Raw genomic sequence first — 20,550 nt, 5'->3', positions numbered from 1 at the left:
GCCGCTTCTCCCTTTGATTTTTCAAACGGGAAGCATTCGCGAGCTCGAGCACGCGAGCAGATGGAGCCGATTGTTGCGTCAGGAGCGGTCCCCCCGGCGCGCGTGCGTATGCGCCGCTGCGTGAGGTGGGTGAACAGGGCGGATGTGGGGATGGGCCTGTTGCCATGGGGGGTGGGCGTAGGGACTCGGCAATTGCGAGTGCGGTACGCGCCCCTCTTTATTTATGATTCGTTTTAGGGACGAATTACGAAGTTGAAAGGGGGGAGTTGCAAGGGTTGGGAGGGGTTAGATGATATCCCGTGTCAGGAGTGACTGCTGCGACTCCAGTCGCTTAACGGAAGAGCGGGGGTGAAAAGAGTGGAAGGAGTGAGGAGTAAAAGGCCTGGGACCAGGGCGAAGGACTGGCCACTCGACTGAGATCTGTCAAGGGTGGATAACAGCAGCAAACTCCCGTGTAATCCCTTCTGAACCTGCAGGGAGGTGTACAGTGCGTCACCTGAAGTTCGGGCAGGGAGAGGAGGAAAGAGATTGCCGATTGTAACTTTGTGAGAGCCTCCGGCCCTGTTCAGATATGGAGCCTGAATGCAGCTTGGAGTATTTCTCGGAGCAGGTGGCTCAAAGGGATGTTAGTCGGCGGCTGCAAGTGGGCCAGGAGCTGATCGATTACTTGGGTGACCCCAGGAAATCTACGGACGTGGATCATGACCAAAAGCGGATGCTGGACGATATCGTCGATGAGCTAACGGGATGGGTGAACTCCAGCAACTTCAAGGTAAGAGAAGGCGGAGTCCAGTGAGGCTGGTGAAGTGATTCCCCTTCACCCTTTCGACTCCGATCCATCATCCGGTCCCTCCTCCTCTTTCTTCATATTGTAGTGGAATCCTTGCCACAGAATCCGGCAAGAAACTCAGCTGTTTTGAGGCTGGGCTTACTTGTGGCAGTAGGCGGAACATCGTCTGTGATCTGTAGTCATTGTCGGAATAATTGTCCCCACAGATTGACTTGAAGAGCATTTTAACAAATGTGCAAATAGCCGCCAGGCGTTTCCCGATGTTGGTCAGCAGATTGCACGGTCTCTGAAATTCATCAGGGACCTCTGACATCACTAAGATCCATTTGCGATCCATGGGGAAGAGAAACGTACAAACGTTTTTATTGATTCACTGCTATAGTTGAGTTGGCAAGTTGCAATGCTTTCGACTTCCTCGAATCGGTATCCCTGATATGCTGCAGCATCTGGTAGCATGCAGAATGTTGTGACATCTTTTTTGATGGTGGTATCCCTAAATGTTTGCAGCAGTATCCTGTGACGTGCAAAGTGTTGCACTGTGACTTGAGTTGGGGGATTCTGCCAGTATTTGCACCACTGTTCTGACATCAATTTTATTCTGCCGTCAACTAATTTTATTTAGCTACAGTGAGTTAATTTTATTTCACAGCATGAATAAATATCAGCCCTTTAGCGAGTTTCTTTTTCTGATGTGTTTAGATGGAATATTGTACTGGCAAGTTCAATGAAAAGTCATCAGAAAGCAGACTGTTGATTGTTGTGGAGGTTTTGCAGCGTTAAAACAGTGATACTTTTGGGCGTGTCGATGGAAAGCGATACTTAAAAAGATGCAAACAGCGAAATTGTAGTTGTCTGTCAGGCTTTGTTTTGCTTGAAATTTAAATTTTTGAGCTGGTCGTTAACAGGACCCGAAGATTTGTAGTTGACTGCCAAGTTGACCTTTTTTTTAATTTTTTTTTTCTTTTCCACCAAAGCAAAAATGTTCGATGTCTTCCTAACATAGAAGTTCGGCAATTGCTGTTTGTATGCTTAATGAAGAGTCACAGTATTTAATAGTGGATCTTTGTACTTGCCTTTTAGCTATTTCAACGTAAATGCGTCAATAAGTTTTTTTTTAATGTCAATGTAAACTACTTTTTTCCGATTTAAATGATTCTTTCGCCTGATAATTGTCAGTCTACTTTGCCAAACTTGCAAGACATTTTGGGAAGTAAAGTGAAACTGCCGAAGCTTGTGTCCCTTTAATTTTGTTGTAAAGGCTTACTTGTTTACTTATGTTACTTTAAATAGTTTGGCTATGTAGTGCATGAAATGCTCAAGCGTGCTGTGCTGTTGATCAGTATGAAATGATTTACTCTCTAGTTGAAAGGATTTCTCTTTAATTTCCCTCTAAAGCTTATGTCAATTAATTTGAATGTGAGATCCAAGTTATTGGATCTTTTGAAGAAAAATGGGTTTTAGGTGAGCTCTAATCTAAAACAACTCCATCAAATTTCCCATCAGGCTTCTTTGTTTCAGAGAAAATAATTCCTGCCTATACAGACTTTTCTCATAGCTAAAACTTTTACAGTTGTGGTTGCATCCTTTAAATCTCCTGTGCACCCACTTGAATGTGATCACATCACATCCTTCCTTCAATGTGATGACCAGAATTCCCTGCAATGCTTGAGCTGTCATCTAGTTTAGTGTTTTTGTACCATTGAAGCAGAACCTCCCAGTTGTTATATTTAATGCCTTGGCTAATAAAAGATTCCACTAACTTCTTAAACCAGCTTCCTCGCTTCAAGTATCTGTGGGCATGCAGTTGTAGGTCCTTTTTTTTTTGTTCCTGTCTCTCTTTCAGAATTATGCTATTGTCTTCATATATGTTTGTCCTCCTTGAGGTTTACCTCTGGGTTTTTTCAGATTGAATTATGTATGCCATTTTTCTGTCTATTTGATCTGTTCATTGATTCCTTCCACAACTTTTGAGCTTTCTTCTACCTCTGAAACACATGGATGATTTTTATCTCTTTTTGGAGATCTCTTAATCATTTTAATTTTAATTTTTTATGCTATTTGCCAACTGTTCAGTCTTGTGGGACCCCACACGAAACAATCTTCATCTCTCAAAAACTCTGAATGATTATTGCCCTTTGCTTCCTGCCACGACACCAATTTTGAACCAACTTTCGCTTGGATCCGCCTCAGGCAACTGTCTGTGTGGAGTTTGCACATTCTCCCTGTGTCTACGTGGGTTTCCTCCCACAGTCCAAAAATGTGCAGGTTAGGTGAATTGGCCATGCTAAATTACCCGTCTGTGGTGAAAGGGTTAAAATTGTGTCCCAATACATGTGTGAATCTAACCGAAAATGGAAGGTGTCGCTTAGTCCCGTGTGAATCTTATTACACACCTTCCCGTGTGAATCTTCTTATCTGTATGTGACCAGAATGGAATGTGTTTTTCAGCCTTGCTCTGCTGTTCACATGAATGTTTAGATCTCGAAAAGAGTATATCAGCTGGAAAAGTCTCCAGTTCCGTAGAGTCTGCTCCGGGGTTGCGTTTAACCGCCGAACGTGGGTTGTTGGCAACCGCTCTACGAGAACTGACGGCTCCCAGTTCCGGTAACACGTAGAGTGAGTATAAACCAGACCTGTTGTAAGTACGAGACCTGGTTGTGGCGACGCTGCGGGGAATAAAACACTTATATTCTAGCAGACTCGCCTCTTGGCTGTTTGTTCTGTGTCAGACTACTTTCCTGCGAGCCTGGTCCTTGACCTTGAGAATTTTTAAAAACATTTTGGCGTAGCCGGCAGGATCAATCGCAATTGAGGAAAGATTTTGATACAGAACAATGTTTTGGAAAAAGGCTAAGAAACCAGAGGAACAAACTGTGGAGGTCCCGACCGTCCCGGGATGGCATGGACCGTGGCATGGCGTGGCAGTTTGTTTGAGAAATGGTGGGGGGCGACCGGAGAACTGGGAGGCCGAGGGCGTAGGAACCCCAGGGTCGCTGCTGTCCACCCTTGAGAGGATCCCAGTCCTGCCGAAGAACCCTTTGCCTGGGGTACAGCGGAGGATGTGGGCCTGTGCGGCGGCTTGTAGACAACAGTCAGACAAGCGCCAAAAAGCTGAAGCAGAATTAGCCCTCCTGAAACATGAGCAGGGACTCAGTTCGGGAGATGCCTCTATGTTGAGGCAGGAAATTATGAAGTTAAAAGCTGAATTGACAGCATTAACTGAAATAGCAGGACGAACTATTATGTATCTGTCGGCTAAGAAACGGAAAGAGAAAAGGAAGGTCCCTCGAACCCCGGACCCAGTACAAGTACGGGCGTTTGTAGCCCAGTTAAATAACGGGGATCGGTGGGATATCGATCATTGGGATGGGAACATTTGGGGAGATTCAGATGATCAGTACGAAGAGGACCCACCCGTACTCCAAGCTAAACCAGTGGTTAGGAGAAAGCAGGTTCAGAGACGTCTCCCAGTGCAACGGGAGGTAATGTTAGATGAGGAAGGAAACCCTATACGGAATGAACAAGGGGAGGCAATTATGCATGAATTACCGCGGGCTCAGCCTCCTGTAGAATTCTCTGAATTAACGGAAGACTTCACTACCGATGAGGTGCTGTTTATCACCCAGAAAACCCGACGTAATCCTGGGGAGCCGTTAGAGCTATGGCTAATTCGGCTCCTCGAGGAAGGGGGGCAACAAGTGCAGGTAGACTATCAGGATGCTCCCAAGTTTGGTGGATTAGCAAAGGATGCTGCCATAGACCTGGGGTACCGCAGACAAGCCAAGGATATGGTAATAGATCGCAGTATGGGGACCTTATTTGGGATGTATGCCAGGGCAGTGGCCGAACAGTATCCCTTCCCGTCCGATTGGCCCCCCTTGGAAGGAACTTGGACAACAATTAAGGAAGGGGTTCAGAGGCTAACCCGTTTGTGTGTGCGGGATGCCCTGTTGCTGGGAGTGCTGGACGAGGTAGATAACACAAATGTTAGTAGACAGACTAGAGACCACCTAGTGAAGACTGCCCCCCCCCCATTATAAACCACTGTTATTAACCATAATGTTGAGTGGACGGGGAGAAACCCTAGGAGATGCCCGTAGTATGATGAGGGAGATGGGTGGTTTGGGGGATTGGGGACCCACAACCCGTGCTTCTCAGGGGGGCACGGAGGGGCGTCGCCCTGAGGCTCGGGCAGGGGGAAAAGTAAACCCTAATCAAGGAAGTAACCAAGGCCCCTCACGGCGTGCTTTGTGGCAAGCTTTGATACGGGCGCAGGTCCCAGCATCGGAGATTGATGGCCTACCTACACCGGAATTAAAAGACTTATGCAGACGAAAGGGACTGAAGGTGTCCCGGGTAGAGACGGAGTCCCGACCCACTATGGAAGACCTAGTGGAATTACTAACACAAAAATGTCAGACACGGGGTCCGGTTGTTAATGAGCCTCGAAGGGGTAGAACTTCCACTTCCCAGCGGTGGGAATCCTCGGAGGACGAGGAGGAGGAGGAGGTACGGCCTCCCCTCCGAGAGTGTTATAAAGTGGATAGGCGTGGCCGGAAACCTAGTAAGAAAGGCAAGAACAAAGAAGGGCGAGGCAAACGTCTTTACCCAGTGCTGTCTGGGGAAGATGAATGGGAGGAACAATAGGAATTGGGCCAAGCCCCAAGGGTTTGCCCACGAACGAGCCAATGGTCCGCAGACGACATTCGACCTCATGTATCATTGACTATCTATTGGCGCAAATCCGTCCAAACCGTTATGGCTCTAGTGGACACAGGGGCGGAGGCCACCTTAATCTATGGGACGCCCCATAAGTTTAAAGGAACCCCAGTCACGCTGGTTGGGCTGGGAGGTAATCTGATTGAAGGAAAAACAGTACAATTGCCCCTAAAGATAGGTACAATGCCCATTAAAACTTATTCAATTATCATTACACCAGTTAGAGAATGGATCCTGGGAATGGACATTCTGGCCGGTTTAACACTTCACCTCCAACAAGGGAAGTTTGAATTTGGAATCACGAAAATGGCTTTGCGCTGTAGGACGGTGTTAGTGGGAAAGGTTAAAATGGACCCCTTCCCCATCCCGATCGCCGATCGCGTAATAAGTCTTAGACAGTATAGGATTCCCGGCGGACATAAAGAAATATCCGCCACAATTAAGGATTATTTGGAAGCGGGAGTGCTTAGGACATGCACCACGGCGTGGAATAACCCCTTATGGCCCGTACATAAAGCCGATGGGTCATGGCGGATGACGGTAGATTATCGGCAACTAAACCGTCACACTCCGGCCTTGACGGCAGCGGTCCCGGATGCCGTCACTATTATAGGACGAATCCAACATCATCCAGGGGTGTGGTACGGAGTAATTGATTTGGCTAATGCCTTCTTCACAATTCCTATTCCCGAAGATAGGCAGGAACAGTTCGCATTCACTTGGGAGGGTAGACAATTCACGTTCACGCGATTGCCCCAAGGATATCTGCATAGCCCTACTATCTGCCACCGGATAGTTGCAGAACACTTGGCTGCCTTTAAAGTGCCTGACGAAGTGATGATCTCGCACTATATTGACGATATGATGATACAGGGGACAAGTCAGAAGCAGGTTCAGGAATTGCTGGACCAACTGGTTCAACATATGCGAGGATATGGGTGGGAGATCAACCCAGCCAAAATCCAGGGTCCCTCACAAACGGTAAAATTCTTCGGAATCGTGTGGAACAAGGGGGAAAGGGAAATCACTGCGAAAGCTAAAAATAAGATTCAGGTCTTTGCCGTCCCTCACACCCAGAAGGACGTGCAGCAATTTATTGGGTTATTCGGATTCTGGAGACAGCATATTCCCCATTTAGGACAAATTTTAAAACCTTTGTATCGAGTTACGAGGAAAAAGGCAGCGTTCGAATGGACGGAGGTCCATCAAACTGCATTTGAAATGGCCAAGCAAGCGATACAGCAAGCTGTATCCTTGGGAAAGATACAGTCAGGACCTGTAGAACTGCAAGTCTCAGCACAGGGGGATTATGCCAATTGGAGCTTATGGCAAAAACAGGGAAGAACCCGTAAGCCATTGGGATTTTGGTCCCGAAAATTACCCCCGGCAGGGGAACGGTATACCCCCTTTGAGAAACAGTTATTAGCATGCTACTGGGGCTTGGTGGAAACCGAAGCCCTGACCATTGGACATGAAGTGATCATGAGAACAGCTATCCCTATTCTTCCGTGGGTACTTAGTGACCCCACTACCCACTGAATAGGAACTGCCCAAGAGAGCAGCATCATTAAATGGAAATGGTATGTGTCGGAGAGAGTGCGGACTGGACAGAAGGGAGTGTCAGTCCTACATGAGCAAGTGGTGGAGGCCCCTGAGGAAGGGGAAAAACGGTTTGAGGTGATTGAATACAAGGAATCACCCGTTAAGATGGGAAAACGGTATGATGAACTGACCCCGGATGAACAAGCCACGGCTTGGTTCGTAGATGGGTCAGCCCAATGGAAAGCGGGACAGCGTAGATGGAAAGCTGCCGCCTTTAACCCAAAACAAGGCACTACCCTAGAAGAATTAGGGGAGGGAAAAAGTAGTCAGTGGGCAGAATTAAAAGCAGTGCATATGGTAGTCATGCAAGCAGGGGTCATGGGAGTTTGTTTGTTCTCTGACTCGTGGTCAGTGGTTAACGGCATGACACAATGGATGCCAACTTGGCAGGCCAATCAGTGGATGATCCAGAATAGGGAAGTGTGGGGTAAACAGTTATGGGAAGATATATGGGAGAAAGCTCAATACCTGGTCATATACATCCCCCACGTAGATGCCCATACATCTCGAAATGATGTGGAAGCTCTACATAACCGATATGTGGATGGTATCGTCCGAACCATGATTGTGCAAAGGGGCACCTCAGTGGACCTAGCTAGATGGGCACACCTTAAGGCTGGGCACTGGGGAGTGCAAGGAACCTTGCAATGGGCTCGAGACCGAGGAATAGATCTTATGGTAGATGATGTTAAGACTGCAGTAAACCAGTGTGAGCAGTGTCAACATCAGCGGCAGGGAGTGCCCCAACACATGATGGGACATATCCATCGGGGGGATGGTCCGGGACAGAGCTGGCAAATGGACTTTGTGGGTCCCTTACCCTCCTCACAAGGATGTAACCACATATGTACAGCTGTGGACACTATGTCTGGGGTTTTGGTAGCCCATCCCTGTCGTCACAACAATCAACAGGCTACCTTGCGATGTTTAGATTTGATTGAACAATTTTATGGATTGCCCATACAGGTCCAGAGTGACAATGGCTCCCATTTCACAGGAAGGGTGGTAAAGCAGTGGTGTCACGATAACCACGTGGAATGGGTTTATCATGTACCCTATCACCCACAAGCTGCGGGACTTATAGAACGAATGAATGGGCTTCTGAAGTCCTCACTACGAAAAGCAGGAGGTTGCAATGACTTAACAGGTTGGAAGAAGCAACTAATTCGGGTGGTGAAACAAATTAATAACCGCCCATTAGGAAATGGGGTAACACCCTTGAATAGGATGATACGAGTATGTGATACCCCAAAGACTCAGCCTATTAAAATGTGGAAATTCGCTGAGGAAGCTGATATTCCCGTAAGGGCCACGCCGGCTTCGGCTGGACTGGACCTACGAGCACTAACTGCCCAGACTTTGATCCAACTGAAACCTACGGTGATTAAGACCGGATTAGGATTGATTTGTCCCCCTGGAACCTATGGGCATATCCTCCCGCGGTCGGGACTGTCACTAAAGGGGATTGATGTGATGGCAGGCGTAATTGACGCGGACTACCAAGGGGAGTTGGGGGTGGTCCTGGTCAACATCACTGCTGAACCTTATGTGATACAGAAGGGGGACAGAATAGCGCAATTGGTCATTAAGCCATGTAACCTTACAACGGTGGAAGAGACGGGAGCTCCCGTTACGGTTACCGAGCGTGGGACAGGGGGATTTGGGTCTACTGACACTAAGGGGGCCAAGGTATGGGTGCGCCAGACGACCGGCCCCCCCAGGCCGGCCGAAATCATAGCACAGGGGAAGGACAGTCTGGTCACCATTATGTATCCCGGGGACCCGACCTGGGCAAACGTCCCGGCGAACCAGTGCTACTTACGTGAGACCTAAATAATGTTGTAATTGCTACGCACCCGCAGGCCGGCCCTCCGCCTTGAACATGGGGTGGTCATGGGGATTGCGACTCCTATTGGCGATGTTCGCGATCGGATGGCCACTCCAGGGCATCGGTATCACGGCCTGGACGCTGGTACCGGTCGCCCGCCATGAGGTGCGGTGGGAGGCCAGTAGCCAGCGACGGACGCAGGACAATTTTACATGTGAACCCGGTCAGCAGTGCGTTGTTCTGACTCTCACCAGCGACTGTCAATTGTACACGTGTGCACAGTGCTACATGCGCCGGGATGGGGAAAAATATGCATACTGCCTAATTGCACCCTGGTGGTAAATGCCCAAGACAGATGGCCCGGGCGGTACTGCACACTGATGTTCATTGGCGGGTACAGTTGCCCCTCATACCCGAGTGTCATACCAAGAGGCGGCGACGAGCGTGGTACGACACCCTGCTGGGAGGCGCAGGAATTGTTATGGGTATCTCGAATGCCATTGACTCTGAGGTAACCCGTACTAAATTATCTAACACGGGACAGGCCACCTCACAAGGACTACATACTATTGGAAGGTGGATGCCATCCGTAATGATGACTCAAGGAGAGACAGCTGAAATAATGATACGATCTCTGCAATGGGAACTGGATGTCTGGGGTGCCACTCAGGAACTGTTTGAGAACATTACGGCTCAGTTAAATTGGACTGCCTGTCATATTCAAATGTTGCATGCTCAAATACAGAAAGAACGCTTTTTGCGTGTGGTAACATCCCCCAATGTACAAGCGTGGAGGGGAATATGGAATGTATCTGAGAAATTGTGGATGATAACCCATCCAGAACGAACATGGTGTAACGCAACTATGTGTAACGGATACTTTGTTACCATGAATGTAACCCACACTGTTACGGTCTGTCGATATTATGTATTACCAGTGATTACATCTTCTGGATATTATTTTCTGAAGACAAGGGGACAGTGGTTTAGCCCAGATACCAATATTACCTATGATCTGTCCGCTTGTGAACAGACTGATCAGGGGAAAACTTGCCTACTGATGGACAGGTATCGGGACCCTTGCTTGACTAAGGGAACGGCCCTGTGCGAATGGACTGTTGAAACTCCAAGGGACATGATGTGGCAGATTGGGCCACACACGCTCTGTGTGGCTACCAATAATCCACATCCTATGCTTCCCTCAGCAACGTTCTCGGGATGCCTCTCAAATGTCTATCAGTGGCACTGGCAGAATCAGACCTATTTGTTGACCACTTATAGCAGTGCTCGCCACTTTACCAAGGTGCAGTGGAAAGTGCTGATGAATCCTTGGAACATTTCCCTGGATCGGTTTAAGCGAGCATTGGACCGATCCGAGGAGCTTAAGCAGATATTACGAAAGCATCAAACCAATGTCACCAAGGTTACGGTGTCTACCTTTATACATGGACAGGAGGTAGTACATGCTGCCCGTGTAGTGGACGTGGAGTCAGCTCATCATTGGTGGGACATATTGAGTGGTATGTCCTCCACTGCGGGGACATTCCTGTTCCCACCCTTGTCGATCCTGGTAGCGGTCCTGGTGATTTTAACATGCTGTAATGTCCTGACTTGCTTGTATATTTGGCGTGTACGTAGGCGCTTGTTAGAAAGAATACATATGGGCAAATTGTAACACATGTATTGGGCCAAGCAGTGGAATGTGGTGTGTCCCAATACATGTGTGAATCATAATGTAACACATGTATTGGGCCAAGCAGTGGAATGTGGTGAAAGGGTTAAAATTGTGTCCCAATACATGTGTGAATCTAACCGAAAATGGAAGGTGTCGCTTAGTCCCGTGTGAATCTTATTACACACCTTCCCGTGTGAATCTTCTTATCTGTATGTGACCAGAATGGAATGTGTTTTTCAGCCTTGCTCTGCTGTTCACATGAATGTTTAGATCTCGAAAAGAGTATATCAGCAGCTGGAAAAGTCTCCAGTTCGGTAGAGTCTGCTCCGGGGTTGCGTTTAACCACCGAGCGTGGGTTGTTGGCAACCGCTCTACGAGAACTGACGGCTCCCAGTTCCGGTAACACGTAGAGTGAGTATAAACCAGACCCGTTGTAAGTACGAGACCTGGTTGTGGCGACGCTGCGGGGAATAAAACACTTATATTCTAGCAGACTCGCCTCTTGGCTGTTTGTTCTGTGTCAGACTACTTTCCTGCGAGCCTGGTCCTTGACCTTGAGAATTTTTTAAAACACCGTCGTGTTGGGTGAAGGAGTAATGAGTCTGAGTGAGTTGCTTTTCGGAGGGTCAGTGTGGACTTGTTGGGCCGAACAGCCCGTTTCCACACTGTAAGTAATCTAATCTAATCTAATCCCATGGGTTTTGCTTTACTGAGAAGTCTATCATGAAGCCTTGTGAAAAACACCTTGCTCTAGTCCATGAAGAGTCCTGAAGTGCTACCCTTAACCCAACCCTTTCTGATTTGTTGATTCAAAACATTTAAAAAAGAGTAATAATGAACTGTTTGGCCCCTTTAGCCCATTTCACCAAGCAAGTGATCATGACTGATATGATCGTGATCTTAATGCACTTTCATCCTGGTCACCGAAATTAAAATAACTATTCAATTTCACCTTGGGAAAAATTCAATAATCCCAGTGTCTACTGATCATTGAGAGTGAAAGAATTCCATTAAGTAACATAACAATTCTACATCTTAAATCTTTCTAAGCACTTGCCCTGCTCAGAGGTTAGCTTGATGGACTTACATTTACTCAATTTAACTCTTTCTCCCTGTTGTTTTTTGTTCTTGTACTAGTACAAAATTACCAATTGTCTTGCCTTTTGGTAGTATATCTGTAGCCAGTGAAGTTTAGAAAATGGTCACAGCTTCCACTATTTTTCCTCCCTTGAGGCTTTCAGGATTGGTGATAGGCATTGGTTTGCAATGGGAGAATTTTAGAAGAGTCAGTGAACAGCATTAACTTGCTTTCAAGGGGTCAGGAATATTTTGCTTAGGGAAATAAACCTATAGTTAAAATCATTTTGTTTCCATTCACAGAATTTAGTTAAAACTGGATACTTAAGAAAAGAGTTAGTTCAGAACAGTTGACAAATAGGTGGTCTCAGTGTAAGGAATTTAAGTTTGAGAGTTCCAGACCAGATATGTTAGGTTAGAACCTGGAAGGTGTATTCGAAGTTGAGAAAGTCTAAGCTCAGTAATGCAAATACTCATTGGAAAGGCTTTCAAACTTGCAACCAGAATTTGAAAGCTGCAGTTAAATTGAACATTATAGGTGTGATCAAGAAAGGAATTCTCACTGGTTTGAGTTCTGTAAAGAGATCCAATTGGAATAGATGAAATATTGTGTTTTGAAAAATTTCAACTTGTGACATGTAAATCAGCTTGGATTTTTGTTAGTCCTTTTTTTTTACCTTTGCGTAATAAGCTTGTTCTGTTTTATGGTTTAAAATCAGATCTGCAGCATGTGTGCTTGGGTTTCTATGAAAGACCACCTCATTAAATTAGAAACAAAATGATATCAGTATAGATTTCAGTCTGGGATCCGACATCCTGTAATAACATAAGCTGGGATTGTAACAGTAATACCTCTAAGGTAGATGAGCCCATACAAGACTTTACCTGCCTTGAACTGCTTAATGTTCCATCCAATAGCTGTGTTAGAAACTACCATCCAAAGCCAAAACCAGCTGGAGAAGCAGTCAACCTTTTCATCTTGCTTGCTGAAGAGAACCTTGCAAGACAGAAATTGTCGTGCATGAGAAAAGGAATCCCTCGAACAGTTGGTCATTCTGGGCAGTCAAAAGACGGCCAATTTGACTTCACCTGAAAACTATATTTCTTCTGTGCACAATCTCAGCACATTTCCATATGAAAGTCCAAGCTGTGATTATTCTCCTGAATGACTGTTTGTGTGTTTGTTTGAAATTTGCATGAGCCTTTGCTCAGGTTCTTTGATGCCATAATAGGTAAAGTGTGGTCTCTGTGTCTAAGGCAGTGGGTCTCCCCTTTGGAGTTGAGTTCCTTTGTCCATGTTTTGATCAAAGGTGTAATGAGTTCAGACACTACTTATGCCTCATGGAATTCAAACTGTGAGCAGGTTATTGCTGAGTACACATCTCTTGATCATGTCGGATATGATACCCTTCATGACTTTACCAGTGAGAGAGTTAACTGATATAGCAGCAGTTAGCAAGGTTGGATTTACCCTACTATTCTTGGACAGTACATATACATGAGCATTTTTACGGATTGGGTAGATATAAATATTGCAGCTGTATTTGCCCAGTTTGGGCACATCTAGTTCTGGAGCACAAATCTTTGGTACCTTGGTGGAATGTTGTTAGGCTCTATTTCCTTGATAGTATTCTGAGCCTTCAGCTGTTTTCTTGATGTCACATGGAGTGAATTGATTAATATCTGTGAAGTTGGCTGAGATACACTTCTTCTCAGTTCTAGCTGAGAATGTTTGCAAGTGGTTTAAGCTTGTTTATCAGATCTTGAGTCTCTACTGCAGCTTTAAACAAATCTGACGTTGGGATGACTCCACTTGGAGTAAAAATGTTATCCTAAGATCTTAAAACTTTCAATATGACCAGGGAGAAGGGTTGAGGATTGCTTAGTGTCTGGTAATGTGTTCTGGGTCTCTTCAAGTTTGCTTCTTGACATCTTTTAAGGTAATTGATACTGACGAGGATCAGCTAGGATAAATGACCTGTTTCTTTCCATGACTTTTGTATGGGCTGACTGATCAGCTTGGATAGTGGATTGGAGTGGGGTGCCGCAGGGTTCAGTACTCCAGTCCCAACTATTTACAATCTATAACAATGACTTGGATGTAGAGATTGAAGGTACTATCGCCAACTACAGGTGACACTAAAATAGATGGGAAAGTAAGTTGCAATGAAGAAATAAGTTTACAAATGGATGCAGATAGGCTAGGTGAATGGGCCAAAATTTGGCAGTTGAAGTTTAATGTGGAACGAGAAGTTGTGTATTTTGGTCAAAAGAATAGAAAGGAATAGTCTATAAAAGTGTGGAAGTATTGTTGAAACTGTATAAGACACAAGTGAGACTGGATAATTTTGGTCCCATTACTTGAGGAGGGATGTGGTTGCATGAGAAGGCATTTTGAGAGGATTCACTGGATTTGATTCCAGAGATGAAAGGTTTGTCTTCTGGAGAGAGATTGAGCTGTTTAGGTCTGTACTTCTGAAGTTCAGAAGAATGAGGAAACCTAGTTGAGATATACAAGATCCTAAAGAGAGATTGACAAAATCAGTGTTGAAAGATTATTTCTTCTTGTGGAGTGGGGTAGATTTTGGGACATTTGGGGGGATAGATTTTTAATTAATAATGGATTGAAGGGTTATGGGGATCGAGCAGGAAAATGGAGTTGAGGCCAAGATGGGATTAGCCATGATCACATCGCCGAGGCTGATTTGCCTACTCTTGCTTTTAGTTCTTATGTAGAGTAGATTAGATTAGATTAGATTATTTACAGTGTGGAAACAGGCCTTCCGCCCAACAAGTCCACACCGACCCGTCAAAGCGCAACCCACCCATACACCTACATTTACCCCTTACCTAACTCTACGGGCAATTTAGCATGGCCAATTCACCTGACCGGCACATCTTTGGACTGTGGGAGGAAACCGGAGCACCCGGAGGAAATCCACACAGACACGGGGAGAACGTGCAAACTCCACACAGTCAATTGCCTGAGGCGGGAATTGAACCCGGGTCTCAGGCGCTGTGAGGCAGCAGTGCTAACCACTGTGCCACCGTGCCGCCCATAAGATCACAATCTGACATGATCATCTTTCTGATAAACTCTTATTATTCTTTGCCTTTATGATCCAAGTTAAAAATCTCACAACACCAGGTTATAGTCCAATAGGTTTCCTTGGAAGCACTAGCGTTTGGAGCGCTGGTCCTTCATCAGATGTTGTGGAGTAAAAGACCATAAGGCACAGAATTTATGATCCAATATTCTGGAACCTCTGTGCATATTCCTCTAGCTTTGTGTCTCTCGCAAACTGAGAGATTACTTTGTCTGTTTGTCAGTGCTTCCCAAGCTATTTCCTGCTGTGGGTTCAATTAATATCTTAAGGCTTCCTATGATCCTGGGTGAAGGTTTGTTGATCTAATTAGGGTTGAAAACTGCACTTTGCAGTATTTTAATAATGACTTGCCTTGGTGATAAAAGCTTGTGGGTTGCATCAGTCGACTTCATCAAATAAAATGTATGATGTAATGTAACAATAATGAATATTATTGTATCATACAAAAAAGAATACACTCAGAGCCTTGATCTTTTTTTATTTTGTAATTGCAGGTTACATTACTTGCTCTTGATGTTATAGCAGCACTTGTGGATCGCATTAAAGATCGCTTTAAGCCCTATTTTGGAACAGGTGAGTAAACCACCATATTGACTTTGCGATTTGTTTTTTTTTTCAAAAGCATCCCAAAGGGCTTGTCGTGCAGAAACCAATTGCACGAGTTGATAAAGGGTGTTGCTACCATTTTTTTCCCCATTTGTACTTTTTCAGTTGACAATTCATTAAATTGCATCTGCCAACGGGCCGCCTTTCCACCAACCTAAGTCATCCTAAGTTTATCACTGTCCTTTATGCAGATCACAGTACTTTCAAGTGTTATGCCATCTGTAAATTTTGAAATTGTTTTGTGCATCTCTGACTAGGTCGGTATTACATACATCAAGAAAGTGGTTCTAATACCAATGTTTTGGGAATCTGTAATAGAATTTCACCAGACCCAAAAAAAAAGCTGCTCTGCCCTATTTTGTTGTGTCACCTCAAATTTCCTAACCATGTGGCTGCTGTTACTTTTATTTAGTCATAGCTGTACAGTATGGAAATAGATCCTTCGGTCCACCTCATCCATGGAGACCAGATATCCTGAATTAGTCTAGCCCCATTTGCCAGCTTTTGGTTCATACCCCTTGAAACCTTTCCTATTCACGTACCCATCCAGATGCCTTTTAAATGTTGTAATTGTACCAGTCTTCACCACTTCCTTTGGCAGCTCATTCAGTACATGTGAAAACATTGCCCCTTAGGTTCCTCTAAATGTTTTCCCCCCTCACCCTAAACCTATGCCCTTTAGGTTTGGACTCCCCCACTCTAGGCAAAAGGCCTTGGTTATTCATCCTTCCATGCCCCTTATGATTTTATAAACCTCTATAAAGTCTCCCCTCAGTCTCCAACGCTCCAGAGAAAATAGCTCCAGCCGATTTCAGTCTCTATAACTGAAACCCTCCTCCCCTGGCAGCATTCTTTTCTGAATTCATTGAAGTTACACAACATCCCTCCCGTAGGAGGGAGACCAGAATTAAACACAGTATTCCAAAAGTGGCTGAATCAATGTCTTATACCACTGGCTGAAATATGACCTCCCAACCCCTATACTCAATACACTAACTGATCAAACCAAGTGTACCAATGCTGCCTTCAGTACCCTGTCTAACTGCAAATCCATTTTCAAGGAACTGTGAACCTGCATGGCAAGATCTCTTTGTTCAGCAACACTCCCCAGGACGTTAAGTATATACGTTCTGCCTTGATTTGCCCAACCAACATGTAGCACTTCTCATCACCTGAGTTTTAAGACATCCAGCAGCGTCATCTCTGTAACATCTTTCCAGATGTTGCTGTTTATTTTACCAAATTTCCTAGCTTCTCTATCCTTATTCACAGAAAACATTGATGCAAAATACTCTCTTAGTATCTCCTTGTCTCCTATGGTTCCACACTTTGGCGGCCTTGCTGATCTTTAAGGGGCCCTGTTCTCTCCCTAATTACTCATTTGTCCTTCATGTATTTGTAGAAACTCTTTGGATTCTCCTTAACCCTATTTGCTAAAGCTATTGCATGCCCCCTTTTTTTGACTTTCTGATTTCCTGAAGTATACTTGTACTGCCCTTGTACTCATCTAGGTATTCACTCAATCCCTGTTGTCACTCAATTCTTGCTTCCTTCTGTTTCTTGACCAGAATCTCCTCCATTTCTCCGGTCACCCATTCCCTACACCTACCAGCCTTGACCTTCATCCTAATAGGAACATACCGCCTCTGGACTTTAATCTCATTTTGAAGCCGTCCCTTTACCTTTGAATACTGCCCCGTCAACTTTTGAAAGTTCTTGCCTCATACATCAAAATTGGCCTTGTTCCAGTTTAGAACTTTAAGTTTTCGTATCAAGTCTAGCCTTTTCCATCACTGTTTTAAAACTAATAGAATTATAATCACTTGTCTCAAAGTGCTCCCCCCGCGACACCTACCATTACCACCCTATATTCTTTAATCAGCTTTGACTTTCTTGACCAATCTATTGTGGTGCTTTCTCAAATAACTTTGTAAGTCTCTGTGTATCATAACTGCATTGCTCCAATCAATCCTTTCTGTTAGTTCACCAAAATACTCAAGCGAGTTAGTTAAAAGCCGTTTGCTGTTAAATACGTGCTTTTCCTTAATTATTCCATACTGGACCAAGTGGCTGTTAAATTTGTCTTGGATTATTCTTGATAAAAACTTCCTCACAACAGTGTTTATTTTTCACCATTGAATAAAAGGTAAAACAATTGCACATCCTCAGTCCTTGGACACTGCCCTTGTATTAAAGGAGTATTTGAAAATTATAGTCAATGCTTCAGCATTTCTCCCCTTTTCCTCAATAATTTTAGCGCCATCTCAGCCAATCCTGGTGACTTAGCAGTTCTCAAGTACAACCACCTCTGTCTTCATCCATTGACATCCTCTCCAGTATTTCAACTACCATCTTTTATTTTGAGGAGTGATATTGATTCTAGTGGTGGTAAGTGGACTGCAGGCTGAGAAGTAGATGCATTGGTTTTAGTTTTCCAAATACCCTTGATTGAAAAATAGTGACCTGACCACTTTATTATGGAAATGAGGGGCACAAAGCAGGAAACTACAGGCTGGTTAGCTCACCATCTATTAGCAGCAAAGTGTTAGATTCTGCTTTTTATAGTAGGATACTTAGGAAAATTGTACAACAGTTTGGCAGAGTCAACATTGTTTGGTGAAAGGAAAACTGTGTTTGACTAGTTTGCTCGCTACTTCCTCAAAGAATACTAACCATGTGAGCAAAAGAACACGAGTAGAATCATAGAATTTTTCAGGACAAGGAGGTCATTTGACCTATTACATCTATACTGGCTCCGGAAAGAGCTCCCCAGCAAATCCCATTCTCCAGTCTTGTCTCTGTCGTCCTCAATTAATGACTTCCAAACACCTACCCAGTTCTTCTTTGAAATCGCCTATGAAATCCACCACCACCACTCTTCTTGGCAGTATATTCCAAATTCTGAGGAAAGAAATTTCAGAATAAGAAGAATCCCTACAGTATGGAAACAGACTTTTCGGCCCAACTAGTCCAATCACACCCCCCGAAGAGTAACCCACCCAGAAGCATTCCCCAACCTTATTACTCTACATTTACCCCTGACTAATGCATCAAACCTACACATCCCTGGACACTCTGGGCAATTTAGCACGGCCAATTCACCTAACCTGCACATCTTTGGATTGTGGGAGAAAACCAGAGCACCCAGAAGGTACACACACCCACAAGGCTGGAATTGAACCTGGGTCTCTGGTGCTGTGAGGCAGCAGTGCTAATCACTGAGCAATCTCACTCTGATCTCTGCTGACGATCTTAAAATTGTGACTAATAGTTATTGACATTCCAACTGGTACACACAGAATATTTTTCTTCACCTTGTCAAAATTATTCATAATTTTGAACACCTCAAGAAGGTCATCTCTTAATTTTCTCTGCTACAAATAGAAAATGTGCAATTTCTCTAACCTTGTATCTAAAATCTCTCACTCCTGGTATGATTCTAGTAAATTTTCTTTGCGCTCTGTCCAGGGCTTTAGCATCCCAAGTGTCCAGAGCTAAACACCATATTCTAACTATGGTCTGATTTGTAAAGGTGCAGCATCACTTCCTTTTATTCTCCTCCTCTGTATTTAAAAGCACAAGGATAAGCTCCCTGAATGATTTTTTTTTTGTAAAAAGTGATAAGTAAATGTTAATACTGAAAAATGTAACAAAAACAAATCTTCAAAAGCCAAAATCTGTAGACTATACAATTTTAAGTTGAGTCAGTTTTTTTTTCTTTGCCTCAAGATTAAGCTGCCATCCTTTTACATAAGCAAAAAAGTGTTTCTAACCAAGAGTGCATGTTTGACACCTGACACTACTTCAGAAATCTGTTCAACTTTCTCTGAATGTTTACAAAAGCATCCCTTCCCAGATAATCTGTATTGCCTTCTTCCCTTTTCTGTCTTCAGTTGGTGCCACCTCCAAGGACAGATCTGTGAAAGAGATTGCTACATCCCCCTGGTGTGACAGGAGGCATCATTTCTGCTTCATGTTTACTTGACACAAATGGGCCAATGGCCCTATTTGACAGTGTTTGACCTTAATATTGATATGTTATTGGGCCTTAAACCTGACTGAGTGGCATGATATTCATTTCAAAGTTTGTTACTGTAGTACTTGAATCAATTGATGCCATTTTGGTGTCACTTCTTCCTCATGCTGAGGCTATACTTCATGCGTAGCTTTCTGACTTGGGATCATGTCCCATAATGCACCACTGCCTGTGCCCTGAACCAGGGAATATCCACCACAGCATGATGGAACTGCCACTGACACATCTGCCATTGAGCCAGTATCCCCCTTGAGAGGCTAACATCAGCCCCAGGACTCATCATCTACACTGGACTAAACGTAGCATCCTTTTTTTTCCACTGGGACAGCACACCATTTCCTGCATGAATCTGCAGTTCTGATAATGTTCCAGAGAGAGAGAACTAAAAATCACATCGACCAACTGTTGCCCAAGAGGAAGGTGAAGAAGGTCCCACTGAATAGTGACCTGAGCAGATAGTGGACGCTATGTTGGCCAGCAAGAAGAGACACTATGTACCCCCCAAAAGATGACACCAGGCAGTGACCACAGCTTGGTCAGGGACAAGTGCCAGCCCCAGCAGGCAGTCCAGACCCCATAGAGCAACGGCCCATGGGCAGTGTCCTCTCTGGCTGCATCTCAGAGGGAAAATACTCCAGGAAGTTCTATGGGCAGAATTTAAAAGTTTTATTTTTTTCAACTTTATTTCAGGAGTTAACTAATTTATTAATGCTGGCATTTAGCTATTCAAAGTACTCTTTCTTCTGCTTGATGGTAGTGATAGAGTTCAAGATATGCCCGGCCAAAAGATTGCACGTTGTAATGTATTGATTCTGCTGTAGCTGATAACACATGCATTCTGGAGATTTGTTAAACTTTGGTCTGATTGCACCTTTTTTTAACCATGTGCAAAATCTGTTAGTTGCTCCATTAATTTTTTTTCTGATTGTTATAATTATTTGCCAAGGCTGCTGTTTACTTATTTTAAATTATATTATCACCTGTATATGCCTTTTATAGGGACCCCATTACCCATGATCATCATTTTTCTGTTACGCCAGACCCGCGAGCTCATGCCATTATGTTATGCACAAGCTATGTATTGTGCCAGTTTTTTTCCTTTTGAGCACC

The 20,550-nt window shown here is 44.5% G+C and overlaps 1 protein-coding gene across 44 annotated transcripts in view; it reads left to right on the top strand.

Annotated features, from left to right (window-relative positions):
- The first annotated feature begins 228 nt into the window (after positions 1-228).
- The window catches only part of clasp2 (cytoplasmic linker associated protein 2), a 328,546-nt gene continuing 308,224 nt past the window's right edge, over positions 229-20,550 (top strand). For 29 of the 44 annotated variants that reach the window (XM_087986121.1, XM_087986110.1, XM_087986108.1 and 26 more), the window contains exons 1-2: positions 230-772; positions 15,293-15,371. In XM_087986121.1, the coding sequence (XP_087842247.1) occupies positions 572-772; positions 15,293-15,371 (280 nt within the window). In that variant the 5' untranslated portion in view covers positions 230-571. Of the gene's footprint in view, positions 773-15,292; positions 15,372-20,550 lie in introns of all 44 variants that reach the window. The other 15 variants (XM_087986123.1, XM_087986122.1, XM_087986097.1 and 12 more) reach the window with 2 other exon arrangements.

Source organism: Chiloscyllium plagiosum, unplaced genomic scaffold, assembly GCF_037043375.1.
Source record: "Chiloscyllium plagiosum isolate Xiang-an unplaced genomic scaffold, Cpla_swu_hap1 HiC_scaffold_4, whole genome shotgun sequence".
NCBI lineage: Eukaryota > Metazoa > Chordata > Chondrichthyes > Orectolobiformes > Hemiscylliidae > Chiloscyllium > Chiloscyllium plagiosum.
Note: the sequence above shows the minus strand (reverse complement) of the source record. Positions and strands in the feature narration are given on the sequence as shown.